The sequence below is a fragment of the Nicotiana attenuata genome, chromosome 7 (assembly GCF_001879085.1).
Source record: "Nicotiana attenuata strain UT chromosome 7, NIATTr2, whole genome shotgun sequence".
In the NCBI taxonomy this organism is placed as follows: Eukaryota; Viridiplantae; Streptophyta; class Magnoliopsida; order Solanales; family Solanaceae; genus Nicotiana; species Nicotiana attenuata.
Window position 1 is genome coordinate 60,222,313 of NC_031995.1, and position 15,114 is coordinate 60,237,426.

The window sequence follows — 15,114 nt, forward strand, 5'->3', positions numbered from 1 at the left end:
TTACCCAAGCTACTATCCTAAATTTACTGAAATCTAACTTGAGCCCTATTCTAGAAGATTCTAAGGAATTCTATTCTAATCTACAGCATTCTATCCCATTATCAAATGCCCAAAATACCCCTGAATACCCTGAAATTACTAACATTATCTCAACTAAAAACCCCAGCCCCTTTCACCATACCTACATACTATCAGCTATAACCAATCACCTAAAATTGATCAAAATTAAACTGGAATAAAAGAATTACTAACACAGAATGATAAAGATCAAACAATTCTCAACAAGACTACTTAGAGTTCAATTAATCCTATAGGAGTAATACTGAAATGAAGGAAAACAATTTAAAAACTCTAAAAGAAAATCATAAGACCAACCAAAACTACCAGAATCAATATTAAGCTAAAAAGAAACAATTACTAAATCAATTAACATTTAAGACTAATAATCTAAATTTAAACTAAAACCTAGAACATGCTTAAAACTAATTTTAAAGGCCTTAGATCACAACTAAACGAACAAATTATATTTTCCCAAAGAGAAGCAGACACATCCTAATCGAATCAAAACAAACAAAGAATCCGACTAAACTAACAATTAATTGCCTGAACTAAATAAACTAACGTTTAAACTATCAAAACAAAATAACAATCAGACCAAAATTAAACTAAACTAAAAAAATCAAATCATCACTGAAATTAAACAGAAGCAAAATTTAAAACTAATCAGAAAATTAGGAGAGGCACTCATTGTCTTAATCAGAAGAAGAGAAAGGGACATAAAAAAGACGAAAAAGAGGACTCACGGCTTGACTCGAACATTCATACCGCCTCTTTGATTTAAAATTTGAGCGTCTTGGGCGTGACTTGAACATCAATGACGGTGAATTCTTCATGAGGGGAGTCCGAGGACCATGTGGTATCAATTTGAAGTGAGTTGGTACAACTAGGGTTTTGGTCGGAAAACTTCAAACTAATATTCGAGAAGTTCTGGCCATGTTCGAGGGATGGAACCCGGGGGGTCTGATAGAGGATGTCACGGCGGTTATACGGTGTTAATTTGGTGGTGATTGGGTTACCTTGGGTCATGGCCGAAAAAACTTCGATTCAAGAATCGAAGTGTTTGAGTAGGATTCGAGGGAAACTAGGGCTGGATATGGATAGAGGAAGGGGAGAGGAGCCTAGGGTGTTATTTTGGGGTCGTTTAGAGCCGGCGCCACCACCGGAGACGGTGAGGATTAGGTGGCGGCTGGCTAGGGCTTCGGGGTCGGTTTTAGAGAGATGAGATGAGGGAGACGATGAGGGGGGGTATGGGGTTAGTTAGGACAATTTTATTTAAGGGACTTGGGCTTCCCAGCCGTTAGATGAGGATAACCTCGACGGCTGGGATTAAAAATGGGAAACGACGTCGTTTTGGTGAGGGGGAGGGCCGGACCGGGTTAGGGACTGGATTGGGCCGGTTCTGGAGTGATTTTTGGGCTGGGTAATTCAATTAAATGGCCCAAATTTGGTTTATTATTAAGGCCACCTATTTTAATTGCTTTCTCCTTCTTTTTTATTTATTTTTGTTTTCATTTTGGTATTTTTTGATTTTTCTGATTTTATAAAAATGCAAAAAAAATTAAAGTAAAGACCTAATATATTTTCAAAGTTAAGCTAATTAATTCCTAAAATTGTTTAAAATCTATTTCGTGACAAATTCAACAATTAAAAATGCAAAAGTGGACTATTTTTGTTATTTTATTCATATTTTGTTCTAAAAACAACTTAACCACTAATTAATCCTAAAATATGAAATTAGATCCTAAATGCAAATGTCAAGCGTATTTTTTATATTTTTATATGAATTAAAATGCACAAATAAAATGCAAACAATTAATAGAAAATAACACAAAATTCACAACTTGTAAAATAATGAAAGAAAATCATTTCGTTTGAAGTTTTGGGAATAATTCACTTAGGGCAAAAATCACGTGCTCACACACGTGAGAATTGAATGCTTGATTGTCAGATGCTTAGAATGCTTGAATGAATTCTCAAGTATTCAAGTGATGTTTTGTTGTAATGTTTATTGCTAATACAAGTTGGACGACATCACTTGAATGATATAGTCACTTGGTTAGTACAAGGTCCTTCCCAATGAGAAGTGATTGTTGCACTGTGCTGCACATTTGCGTGTTCAGTGCAGGCAGTCACTTTCCAGCTGTAGAGAGTTAATTTTGTACTGCTGTCAGGAGAACCTAAGGGGATCAGGTCCCTGTGTTGATTCTTTATCTCCTGAAGTCATAGCATCTCACATAAGCTTGAATCTGTTGATTGAGTTGATAATTGCTCCCTCCAATATCAGGTTCCTTATCTGGTTCTTTGACAGTAAGTTTGTTAGATCATCACAACATAAAGATAAGGTACTATAAACCTATCATCCTTCGTTGTAGATTTTGTTGCATCCGTCTCTTCTGGAATCTAGAAATACCTCGGCACCTGATAATATTCCGACGTTTCTGCCCCCGGACTAACTTCTTCTAGTTCAGGAGCAGGTGTCGGTTCCTGTAGTTGCTATGCCGTGTGTCCCTTTTCTTTACTACTGGAGACCGAAATTGCATTCATCTCCCTTGCCGCCGATTGGTCACCCCTTATCTGTTTACCCCCCCCCCCCCGGGCATTGGAAACTTCAGCAATTGATGAAATGTTGATGGTACAGCTTTCATCTCGTGCAACCATGGTCTTCCCAGAATAATGTTATATCTCATATCACCGTCTACCACTTCGAAAAGATTTGTTTTCATTACCCCTTTGGTGTTTGTGGGAAGCAGAATCTCCCCTCGGGTTGTCAAGCTCGCGAGGTTGAATCCGGCGAGGAGTTTTGTGGCCAAAATAATGATTCCAGTGAGTTTAGCTTTCTCCAGCACTCTTAATTGTATGATGTTAGCCGAACTTCCTAGATCTACTAAAACACATTTAATTTTAAAGTCTAGCACATTTAAAGAAATTACTAGTGCATCGTTGTATAGTTGCAGCAATCCGTGTGGGTCCTCCTCCGTAAAAGTGGTATCATCTTCGGCGACTTCCCGGAGCCTCTTACTATAGGTTATTGAACTTTCATCTTTTTTTCCACCGAGAAGGTGACTCCATTGATTTTGTTCCTTCCGAAGATCATGTTGATCGCTTGGCGCGGGGTATCTTCTCCTGCTTTTGAGGGTTCCGCATTGTCCCGGTTACGACCATAATTATTCTTAGCTCGATCACTTAAGAATTCTCTGAGATGACCATTCTTTAACAGTGTTGCCACTATTCCCGGAGATGTCGGCAGTCCCCAATGTAGTGGCCACTCGTCCCGTGGTATCTGCACCACAAGTTAGGATCTCTCTGGCTGGGATCAGATCTCATTGGCTTCGGGAACCGTACTTCTTTAATGTTTCTCATATCTGACACCAGCTCTACTATGCTGACGTTGAAATTGTATTCTGATAGCTTGGGATAGGAAGGATCCCTCGACCCTGACGCTTCTTTATCCTGTAGTGATCTATTGTTCCGACTACGATCAGTCCTTCTGTCGATGGCAAACCTGTCCACTATCCGAAAGCCTCTGCCGTGGCCTTCGTTCCGTTCGTAGGGCAAACATCGGCCCCTCGAAGGTTGTTTGTCTGTGTCGAAATCGTCTTTGATTTTTCTCTGTTCTTCTCCCGTCCTTTGGTTGACGATGGAAAGCCAACCAGATCATCTTCGATCCTTATCTTTGATTCATACAGCTTGTGGACATCTGCCCAAGTCATTGCTTGAAACTCAAGCAGGTTTTCTTTTAGTTTTCGGGAAGCATCCAAACTTCTCGGATTCAGTCCCTTGGTGAATACTTTGGGTGCCCATTAATCCGGGACAGGCGGGAGCAACATCCTTTCCTTCTGGAATCGGGTAATGAACTCTCGTAGCAACTTGGATTCTCCTTGCACAATCTTGAAGATGTCGGCCTTTCGGGCTTGTACTTTTCTGGCCCCGACATGAGCCTTGATGAAAGAATCTGCGAGCATCTCAAAGAAGTCTACGGAATGCTTGGATAACAGTGAATACCACATCAAGGCTCCCCTCGTGAGAGTCTCTCTGAACTTCTTCAGTAAAACGGATTCAATTTTGTGAGGAGCTAAATCATTTTCCCTCACCGCCATTGTGTACGTGGTAATATGCTCTTGAGGGTCTGAAGTCCCATCATACTTTGGCACGTAGGGCATTTTAAATCGCTTTGGAATTAGTTCTGGTGCTGCACTTGGCTTGTATGGCAATTAAGTATACTTCTTTGAGTCCAGATCTTTCAGCACCAGTGGTGCGCCCGAGATTTGGTCCATGCGGGCGTTCACTTCCCTCATAAATCGTAAAATTTCATTTTTGAAGGGATCATTTTTGTTATTGGGACCGGATCTGCTCCCCCCAGCCCCATCGAGCCAACTTCGCCCCTCGGGGTGTTGTTGTCGACCCTCAACGTTGTTTGACCCACGGGAGCTTCGGGAGTAACCGTCTCTCATTTATTTGCATTATTTGAAGCCCCCAAAAGCGCTTGCTTCAACTCCGTCATAACTTTATCCTGTCGCATGAGGTGGTCTAGAATGATCGCTTGTTGCTATTGCAAGACCTTTACTACGTCAACGATGTGTTCCTCCTCAACGTCATCGGGAGTCGTCTCCTGAACATGTCGAGGATATTGCCTGTCATGCACCGGTGTGACACCGTCCCCTACATAGTGGGTGTCACTAATTGAGTCTTCGAAATGAGGCTGATCCCCTCGAATCTCGAGGTTGTGCGTGTGGTTAACACCTTTATCTGCCATTTCTTATGATTTTTTCAAGACAAAATAATCAAAATACGTTAGTAAAAAAGGCAAGTAACAATTAATTGCACGGCCGTCTAGGCCCCACGGTGAGCGCCAAACTGTTTACCCGTAAAATGATACTGTTGAATTTATACGTGGTTTCTAGACATGTGAATTAATTCGATCCTGAAATAGTAAGATAATTGAAGAAATATACAATACTTAGCCTTGAGATGGAGACGAAATAGCAGAAACAATATTTAGCCTTGAGATGGAGACGAAATAGCAGAAACACAATGGTCCCGGGCACAGAAATAATGAAATAGAAAGGCAAGAAGATCAAATTGTATTTAAACTTTGGATAGAGTGTAGTATAAGTTTACCAGAAAATTTTATATCCCTTACAATGATAGCTAAGCTTACTATTTATAATTACATCTAGGGAAGGAGGTCCTAGTATCGTGCCCCTCTTTAATGTCAATTATGAGGGTCATTTAAGATGTAATGGTGAGCATAAATGTTTTGTAACGGGCAATCGTATTTAATGCCATGGAATATTCCCTATTAAATGCTACCGGGCGAGGAATATTTATTACATCCTTATGAGTGTTATTCTCCCCGGTGACAGACGGAACAACTGCCTTCGATCTTGGACATTCCCTCTGTCTTAGGTTCCACGTGTCCCTTTGAGTCCGCATCTTTCAGCACCGGTGGTGCGCCCGGGATTTGGTCCATGCGGGCGTTCACTTCCCTCATAAATCTTAAGAGTTTTTGAAGGGATCGTTTTCGTTATTGGGACCGGATCTGCTCCAGCAGCCCCATCGGAGCCAACTTCGCCCCTCAGGGTGTTGTTGTTGACCCTCTGTGCTGTTTGACCTGCGGGAGCGTCGGGAGGAACCGACTATCGTCTATTCGCATTATTTGAAGCCCCCGACAGCGCTTGCTTCAACTCCGTCATAACTTTATCCTGTCGCGTGAGGTGGTCAAGAATGATCGCTTGTTGCTCTTGCAAGACCTTTACCGTGTCGACGACGTGTTCCTCCTCAACGTCATCGGGAGTTGTCTCCAGAACTTGTCGAGGATATTGCCTGTCATGCACCGAAGTGGCGTCGTCCCCCTCATAGTGGGTGTCACCGATTGAGTCTTCAAGATGAGGCTGATCCCCTCGAATCTCGGGGTTGTGCGTGTGGTTAACACCCTTATCTACCATTTCTTATGATTTTTTCTAAGACAAAATAATCAAAATGCGTTAGTAAAAAAGGCAAGGATCAATTTAATTGCACGACTGTCTAGGCCCCACCGTGGGTGCCAAACTGTTTACTCGTAAAATTGTACAGTTGAATTTCTATGTGGTTTCTAGACATGTGAATTAATTTGATCCTGAAATAGTAAGATAATTGAAGAAATATACAATACTTAGCCTTGATATGGAGACGAAATAGTCCCGGGCACAGAAATAATGAAATAGAAAGGCAAGAAGATAAAATTGTATTAAGCTTTGGATAAAGTAGTATAAGTTTGCCAGAAAATTTTATATCCCCTTACAATGATAGCTGAGCTTACTATTTATAGCTACGTCTAGGGAAGGAGGTCCTAGTATCGTGCCCCTCTTTAATGTCAATTATGAGGGCCATTGATGAAGATGTAACGGTGAGCATAAATGCCAAATTCTTTGTAACAGGCAATCGTATTTAATGCCATGGAATATTTCCTATTAAATGCTATCAAGCGAGGAATATTTATTACATCTTTATGAGTGTTATTCTCTCCGGTGACAGACGGAACAACTGCCTTTGATCTTGGATATTCCCTCCGTCTTAGGTTGACGTGTCCCTTTTTTGGACGGTCATGTGGCATAGCTGTAATTTACCTATACAAGGTGGCCTCCTATGGAAAAGAAATGAAGGATCTTTAGGCATATTGGGACGAGAAATTAGTGCCATGTTAAGACAGTAGAGTAAACTGAACTGGTGTTACTATTTTAGTTTGACCATCCTCTTTTTTCAAAAGCGTGAAACCAGGCAGTCACATTAATTCAATTCAACACATGATACTATCCGTCAACACATGTCACAAATGAGTTCCACTTTGTCTATACATAGCGAACCAGTTCCGTAACTTTAGATCACACCTCTCACTCAAAACCAAAAACAAAAAAAAGTTTCTTTTTTCCTCCTTCTTCGTCTGTATTTTTTGTTTTGTTTCATCTTCTTCGTCTGGATTCTGACATACCAAGATTCAGGTACTTTATGTTACACTTAGACTCACTTGTCCATTCTCAAATTTTAAAACTTCTTTTTTTTTTCTAGAAAAAAATGTCCAAACTTGATATTTCATTTTCTGCACATGACTTCCCTATGATTCTTTTGTTTTGTTTACCTATGTTTCTAAATCCATATAATAGGAAAAATAACAAAATAAGTATTCTTAACTCATATGAAGTTGCATCTGGGTTCTGTTAGAGCCATAGGAACGTGGCATTAAAAAGGATACTCCTTCATATATCTTGTGGGCCCCCACATATCTTTTTCTGTTTTTATGGGGTCATATGATCAGATACTGTGGGGCTTGTGATTTGTACAAAATCCATTATTTTCAAATTTTCATGTACAGGATCTTGATTTTGTAGTTTAACTTAAAAGGATGGCGACTCGTAATTTGGAGAAATTGGCATCAATAGATGCGCAGTTAAGGCTTTTAGTTCCTGCAAAGGTTTCTGAGGATGACAAGCTGGTTGAGTATGATGCTTTGCTTTTGGATCGGTTTCTTGATATTCTTCAGGATTTGCATGGCGAGGGTCTCAAAGAAACTGTATGCATTTTCCAAAATCATTCTTGTTTTCTCGTTATTTTTTTTTTTTTTTGTGATTTTCAGGTACTATGTTTAGCCTCAACTATTCATAATACTAGGTGTTTTGTTTTTATGCTGTGTAACCGGAGTTTATTATGCAGTAAAGCTTTGTGATTTTGCTTGGTTTTCGATCAACAAGTTCGTGTCTTTCTTCATTATTTTAATGTTGTTTCTTGTTTTTTGAACTAAAGTTTTGATTTTTATGTCTGTATAGACTTAGTTGAACATAAACATGAGTTTTAAACAAAGTAATCTTACAACTTTATTTAGATAGATAGAGTTACCTGCTAAGGTAGACTGAAATTAGTCGAGGTGTGCTCAAGCTGGGCTGGACACCACCGTTATCACAAAAGAAAGCTTTTCGATGAATCAAAAAGTGTGTTTGATTTTTGAGTAGTCTGACTATATTAGAGGTTCAGAAAAAGTCCACATTTGTGTAGTTATTGGGGATCCTAGAGTTATTTTTGAATAGTTGTTACTTCATCTACGTAAATTAATTGAGACGTAGTAGAAGAAAAAAGTGGTCAAGTTTTAAAGTTCATTTTTTGAATGTGATATTAGGTACAAGAGTGTTATGAGCTTTCTGCTGAGTATGAAAACAAGCGTGATAAGAAGAAGCTTGAGGAGCTCGGCAATGTGTTGACAAGTTTGGATCCAGGGGATTCAATTGTTGTTGCTAAATCTATATCTCACATGCTTAACTTGGCCAACTTGGCTGAGGAGGTTCAGATTGCCTACCGTCGGAGGCAAAAGCTGAAAAAGGGTGATTTTCTTGACGAGAACAATGCAATGACTGAATCAGACATTGAAGAAACTCTCAAGAGACTTGTGGTGGATTTGAAGAAGTCTCCTCAAGAAGTGTTTGATGCTCTCAAGAATCAGACTGTTGATTTGGTCTTTACTGCTCATCCTACTCAATCTATCCGGAGATCTTTACTTCAAAAGCACGCAAGGTCTGTTCTCTTGTTACTAATTCCGAATGACTCTTAGGATTTGTTACACTTTTTACGAGTTCGACTTTTGTTTGTTTATTCCTTTTATAGTATTAGTCATACTCCACGGGAATCTTTTTATTCCCTTTTTGTTCAGTTGTTTTACTTGTTTAGTGCTGACTTTTCTTCTGTTTAGGATCCGGAATTGCTTGGCTCAGTTGTATGCTAAAGACATTACACCTGATGATAAACAGGAGCTTGATGAAGCTTTACAGAGGGAGGTAAATATCAGTGTGCACTTACTGGCTGCCGCTGATATGCCTTGACTGAATTATATCATTTTGCTTCTTCAATTTTGTATGCTTTTCTGTGACTGTCCGGCTCTTATAGTAGATATATGGCTGCTAATGTCCTATCAAGTTGTATTCATCGTCGGGCTGTCGCTATCTATTTGTGCACTTTCAAAGTCCAGTACAGTTTAAGCTTTCTTAATGTGATGCACTAAACATATTGTTTGTTAGATGCTGATATGTGGAATTGGTGGAACCAAAGTCATCTCTCACCACTTATTTAACTTATTGCCAAATAGACAGAAGTCACTCGATTAATAAAATAGCAACCAAACTTTGGTTTTCAGTTATTAGGGTGTCAGATTTCTTTTCCAAATAAAAGAATTTTGTAAAACTTTAGTTTGAGAAGCGTATATGGCATTGTTTCTATTCAGTCGCATTCAATCACGATCAAGTTGCATTTTTTAAATCAGGTGTTCCTTTTATGAACACAAAGATTCCTGTCTTTGAGTAGAGAGTTCAAGTGGGTTTTAGAATTTAGGCCATTTCTGCCATTCTCCAGAATATGGATGCTAAGTATGTAGTTATACAGGTTCGTAACTGCTTCTCAGCCCCTCTCTCTCTCTCTCTCTCTCTCTCTCTCTCTCTCTCTCTCTCTCTCTCTCTCTCTGTGTGTGTGTGTGTGTGTGTGTGCGCGTAGGTATATATTCTAATATGATACTCAGATTCTACTCCAACAGTGCTACTATTATCTTTCACTTCTTTCATTTTTCATGATACTTTGTGGAATATGTGACGAATGACTGAATTTCACTCTGGAAATAGCGAATAATTCTGGGCAAGCTTTGTCGTACTACATGAATCCAATAAAGTTGGAATATTGAAGCAGCGCTGAAATCTTTTTGCTTGATACTTTACGAGTGACCAGAAAAAGAAAAGAACTCAAGCTTTGAACTTGAATATTTCTACAAGAATGATATGTTCGCTTTTCACAATGCATCCTGCTTACAACATGTGCAGATTCAAGCTGCTTTCCGCACTGATGAAATTCGGAGGACTCCTCCTACTCCACAAGATGAAATGAGAGCTGGAATGAGCTACTTCCATGAAACAATTTGGAAGGGTGTTCCAAAGTTTCTGCGCCGTGTAGATACAGCTCTTAAAAACATAGGGATTAATGAACGAGTTCCTTATAGTGCTCCTCTTATTCAGTTCTCATCTTGGATGGGTGGCGATCGTGACGGTACAATTCCTCTCCTTTTAATGGTGTTATTTTTTAAGTAGAGTAAACAAACCATTCAAAACCTGTGATATTGTCATGATACATTATTTGAAGGGCACCCGGAAGGATTTGCTACATAAATTTCTCTTTTGAAATGGAAGTTGGGTTTTAAGATTACTAGATATCTTTGGTAGAAGATCTCATAAATACTTTTTCCATCACTCGCAGCATGTGTTTTCTATTAAATGCAGGTAATCCAAGAGTAACTCCAGAGGTCACTAGGGATGTTTGCTTATTGGCCCGAATGATGGCAGCTAATTTATACTATTCTCAAATTGATGATCTAATGTTTGAGGTATTTAACTACTCATTTATCTTTCTGGCTTTCCTCTTGGTCTATTTTGAAAAACTTGCATCATTTCCAACATATGATTCGAACTAGCACATTGTTTCAGATGTCTATGTGGCGTTGCAATGATGAGCTTCGCGTTCGAGCAGATGAACTCCACAGTTCATCAAAGAGAGATGAAAAACACTACATTGGTAACTAACCTGAATACTTTTGAGGTTTTTATTTTAAACTTGAATCACATAAAGATAACCTGCTAGTTTCATATAAATTTGATAGCATTGCACGGAGTTCTGGCCTGAGGTAACCTTTTGCATGTTCTCCACTTCATGTGAACATAGGTAACTAAGCATGAAACCTCTTGAGGTTTTCCATGAATGCCAATATAAAGAAAAAGAGAACTTGGTACTTCCATATAAATTCAAATGGACTGCGTTGATGCTGTTTTTATGGATGCTCTCTATGTTCTCCATTTCAAGTGAGCAAAGGGTGTTGACGCATGATTTTAAAGAGAGAAAAAAGAAGTCATTTCATTGTCTTCTGCTCAGTCAGTCTTCAGAAGTTGCATGAAACTGTCTGTATACGTCTCTTTAGCAGAGCAATTGATAACTCCTGACCTGCAAACTTTCTTGATGTAGAGTTCTGGAAACAAATTCCACCAAGTGAACCATATCGTGTAATTCTCGGTGATGTGAGAGATAAGCTGTATCATACGCGTGAACGTACTCGCCAACTGTTATCCAATGGATTCTCTGATATTCCAGAGGAGGCAACATATACTAATATTGAGCAGGTGTGCAACACTTCAGTATTTTCTCATCTTTCTTACTTTTATACCTTATCCTGTGACCAACTTGTAGAACCCCGAATTAATCAACGTTGTTATTCTTTGTTGAACAACTTGACATGTTATTCCTGATCATAAGACTAGAGAGTACCACCAGAATTGTACTTATATCCAGTTTGTTGACTAGGCATTGACATGCTCTTTTGTATTTCAGAATTTGTACATACCTCCATTTTCTGCCACACAATGTTTTTTTTTTTGATTGTTAAAGGATTTTGTTAAGGAGCAGCAAAACGCTGCAGAGGAAACTGTCACACAATGATTCCTTTTGCATGAATAATAAGGTGCTAATATTTTTGCACATTTTGTGCAGTTCTTAGAGCCTCTTGAGCTCTGCTACAGATCTCTTTGTGCTTGTGGGGATAGACCCATTGCCGATGGAAGCCTTCTAGATTTTCTAAGACAAGTTTCCACCTTTGGACTCTCACTTGTGAGACTTGACATAAGACAAGAGTCGGATCGCCACACTGATGTCCTTGATGCCATTACCCAGCATTTGGAAATTGGTTCATATCGAGTGTGGTCTGAGGAACGTAGACAGGAGTGGCTTCTGTCTGAACTCAGCGGCAAGCGACCTCTATTTGGACCCGATCTTCCGAAAACCGAAGAAATTGCTGAGGTTTTGGATACATTCCATGTCATATCAGAACTTCCATCAGATTGCTTTGGGGCATACATCATCTCAATGGCCACTGCACCATCTGATGTGCTTGCAGTTGAGCTTCTACAGCGTGAATGCCATGTGAAGCGACCTTTACGGGTAGTTCCACTTTTTGAGAAGTTGGATGATCTGGAGGCTGCTCCTGTTGCTGTTGCACGTCTTTTTTCTATTGAATGGTACAAAAACCGTATTAATGGAAAGCAAGAGGTCATGATTGGCTACTCAGACTCTGGCAAGGATGCTGGTCGTATGTCGGCAGCATGGCAGCTATACAAGGCTCAAGAGGAGCTTATTAAAGTTGCCAAACAATACGGTGTGAAGCTAACTATGTTCCACGGTAGAGGTGGTACAGTTGGAAGAGGAGGTGGTCCCAGCCATCTTGCTATATTATCTCAGCCACCTGATACAATTCAGGGATCTCTCCGTGTAACAGTTCAAGGTGAGGTTATTGAGCAATCATTCGGGGAGGAACACTTGTGTTTTAGGACACTACAGCGTTTCACTTCTGCCACCCTAGAACATGGGATGAATCCACCTCTCTCTCCAAAACCAGAATGGCGTGCCCTTCTGGACGAAATTGCAGTCATTGCTACTGAGAAGTATAGGTCAATAGTATTCAAGGAACCCCGATTTGTCGAGTACTTCCGCCTGGTCAGTGTGCTAGGAAAATGCATTATATTCATTCTGAAACAGTAGGTGTTACCAAAGGGTAACAAATATTTCTTTTGACTTTAGTAAGTTAATTTTTAACATTTTTTCTTTTGGATCATAATTACAGGCAACACCTGAACTGGAGTATGGTCGAATGAACATTGGCAGCCGTCCATCAAAGCGTAAACCCAGTGGAGGCATAGAATCACTTAGAGCTATTCCGTGGATCTTTGCATGGACTCAGACTAGGTTTCATCTGCCAGTCTGGCTTGGCTTTGGGGCAGCATTTAAGTATGCACTTAACAAGGATGTCAAGAATCTCCATATACTGCAGGATATGTACAACAAATGGCCATTCTTTAGAGTTACTATTGATTTGGTTGAGATGGTGTTTGCAAAGGGAGACCCAGGCATTGCTGCTTTATACGACAAGCTTCTGGTTTCCGAAGATTTGTGGTCCTTCGGTGAGCTTTTGAGGGCCAATTACGAGGAGACAAAGAGCCTCCTGCTTCAGGTAAAATTGTATGACTAAGTTCTTGCATTTGGCATGCGTTGTTACTTATCATGTTTGATTTCATGATAACCATGTTCTCTTATATGTTGCTTTTGTATAGATTGCTGGACACAAGGATCTTCTGGAGGGAGACCCCTACTTAAAACAACGACTCAGGTTGCGTGATTCCTATATCACTACCTTAAATGTGTGCCAAGCTTACACACTAAAGCGAGTTCGTGATCCAAACTACCTTGTTACACTGCGGCCTCACATAACCAAGGAATACATGGAATCAAAGCCTGCTGCTGAACTAGTGAAACTGAACCCACGAAGTGATTACGCCCCTGGCTTGGAAGACACTCTCATCTTGACCATGAAGGGTATTGCTGCTGGAATGCAGAATACTGGTTAATGTCTATTCTGTTTTATGTTTTAGTGTTTGTACTTGAAAAGCACTGCTCCCTCTTGTGTTTTGTGGTGGTGAAGTACTTGCCCGCCCTATTACCGGAAAGTATACATTAAGAATCATGTATTCTCAAGTTCATTTTGTTTCCAACTTCTAGATTAGTAATACATCTAATGGCTGAATAATTATTGCCTCTTGTTTACTAGCTTCTTGAATACAAGTATGCTGCAACAAGTAGCTTTTCTCCTTTTGATTTTTATTCTTTATGCTTCAAAATTCAAGAATCTTTTCCAGTTGCCTTCTAGTTTTTAATTGGAGTAGTAAATGGTTTTGGGAGTCCTGAATTTTAGCGGTTAAAATAGCAGGGAGATTTACGCTACAAACTACTATAGTCAGACCTCTCTATAAGAGCATCCCTATATAACAACACTTCACTATAAAAGCCAAACTTTTCCGGAACCAATTTTCATATTATGTTATAGTATATGTTCTCTATAACAGCACTCCGTTATAACATTCAAAAATATTCGGAACAAACAACGCTGTTATAGAGAGGTTTGACTGTAATTGCTAAATGAAAGACGGCCTTGAGTTCAGCAGTGTTAGCTTATTTTCAAGTTTTTATCTTTATGGATAACCATTTCATTTTAAAATATAATTGGGAGATTTACCCAAGAAATGGATAAAAATCGAAAGATCGAAATGTGAGAATAGAACTGTCTTTTAATTGTTGTACTTTTGAATTGCATGCAGTATGTGTCCAAAGACTGATCAATTTGACCCAAAAGAATCTATGCTAACCATAATCAGAGCCATTAATTTAGTGAAATAATGCGCATTTTGGTATTTCTAAAACTAATACCTAAATTACCCAATATATGATAAATATGTACAATATGCTGAATAAGTTAACAAAACAAGAAGAAGATAATCTACTCGTATCGAACACCCCGAATGTTGTCCAGCCAAAGGCCCATTGGCCTAATCCTATTCTCTTTTGGTTTCCATTCCTATTCGGAATTGGATTCGGTGTTTATTCCTATTTTGAGTGGGTTTTGGCTTTAAGAGAAAGCACCACTCATGATCTATAAATAGGACAATCTTGGAGAATTATTCTATGCTCATTGATACAAGTCTTTGAAAGACTTAAGCACATAAGAGTGGTTTAGAGAGAGCTTTCATCAAGAGAGAAGAGAGAAGAAAAGTATTTGTTTTGCTGCAGATTTTTATTCCGACCAGCCAACTTCAAATCACGTTTTTCGATTCGTTAACCGTTGGATCGGGCTAAAATTTTGAGTGGATGTTCGTAAATCTTGGTCTTGAATTTGAATGGTGGAGATCGGATTTGGAGGCTCGTAGTATCTGATTTCGAGCCTCGAACAACATCTTCGTTTTTGTGGATTATACTCTTTCTTCAATTGATTAGTTGTTGCTCTTGTTGCTATTGTTGCTCCGTGTTTGGCCCTGTTGTGTAGCCAATTTGGAGAACTTTTGTAACCCTCTTATTGTTATAGTGGAGCTTTTTGGATCTTTGTGATCCCGTGGTTTTTACCTTCGATTTGAAGGGTTTTCCACGTTAAAATTTGGTGTTCTTTATTTTCGAGTTTGACTCTTC

At 39.4% G+C, this 15,114-nt stretch overlaps 1 protein-coding gene across 2 annotated transcripts; it reads left to right on the forward strand.

Annotated features, from left to right (window-relative positions):
* On the forward strand, positions 6,827–13,733 carry LOC109229179 (phosphoenolpyruvate carboxylase-like). Of its 2 annotated transcripts, none has more exons than XM_019394525.1 (11): positions 6,827–7,037; positions 7,409–7,606; positions 8,207–8,598; positions 8,774–8,858; positions 9,888–10,110; positions 10,341–10,444; positions 10,545–10,632; positions 11,077–11,231; positions 11,599–12,597; positions 12,725–13,111; positions 13,212–13,733. In XM_019394525.1, the coding sequence occupies exons 2-11, from the start codon at positions 7,439–7,441 to the stop codon at positions 13,503–13,505; spliced, it is 2,895 nt and encodes a 964-aa protein (XP_019250070.1). In that variant the 5' UTR covers positions 6,827–7,037; positions 7,409–7,438; the 3' UTR covers positions 13,506–13,733. The 2 variants fall into 2 exon arrangements, with proteins under 2 accessions (XP_019250070.1, XP_019250069.1); XM_019394524.1 differs by having other exon boundaries at positions 6,828–7,037; positions 7,425–7,606.

Bases quoted from the DNA above. Each gene is read 5' to 3' on its own strand.
- LOC109229179 (XM_019394525.1), top strand. From the start codon at position 7,439: ATGGCGACTCGTAATTTGGAGAAATTGGCATCAATAGATGCGCAGTTA. The intron at 10,633-11,076 runs GTAACTAACCTG...TTCTTGATGTAG, and splicing joins AGATGAAAAACACTACATTG to AGTTCTGGAAACAAATTCCA. The intron at 11,232-11,598 runs GTGTGCAACACT...CATTTTGTGCAG, and splicing joins CATATACTAATATTGAGCAG to TTCTTAGAGCCTCTTGAGCT.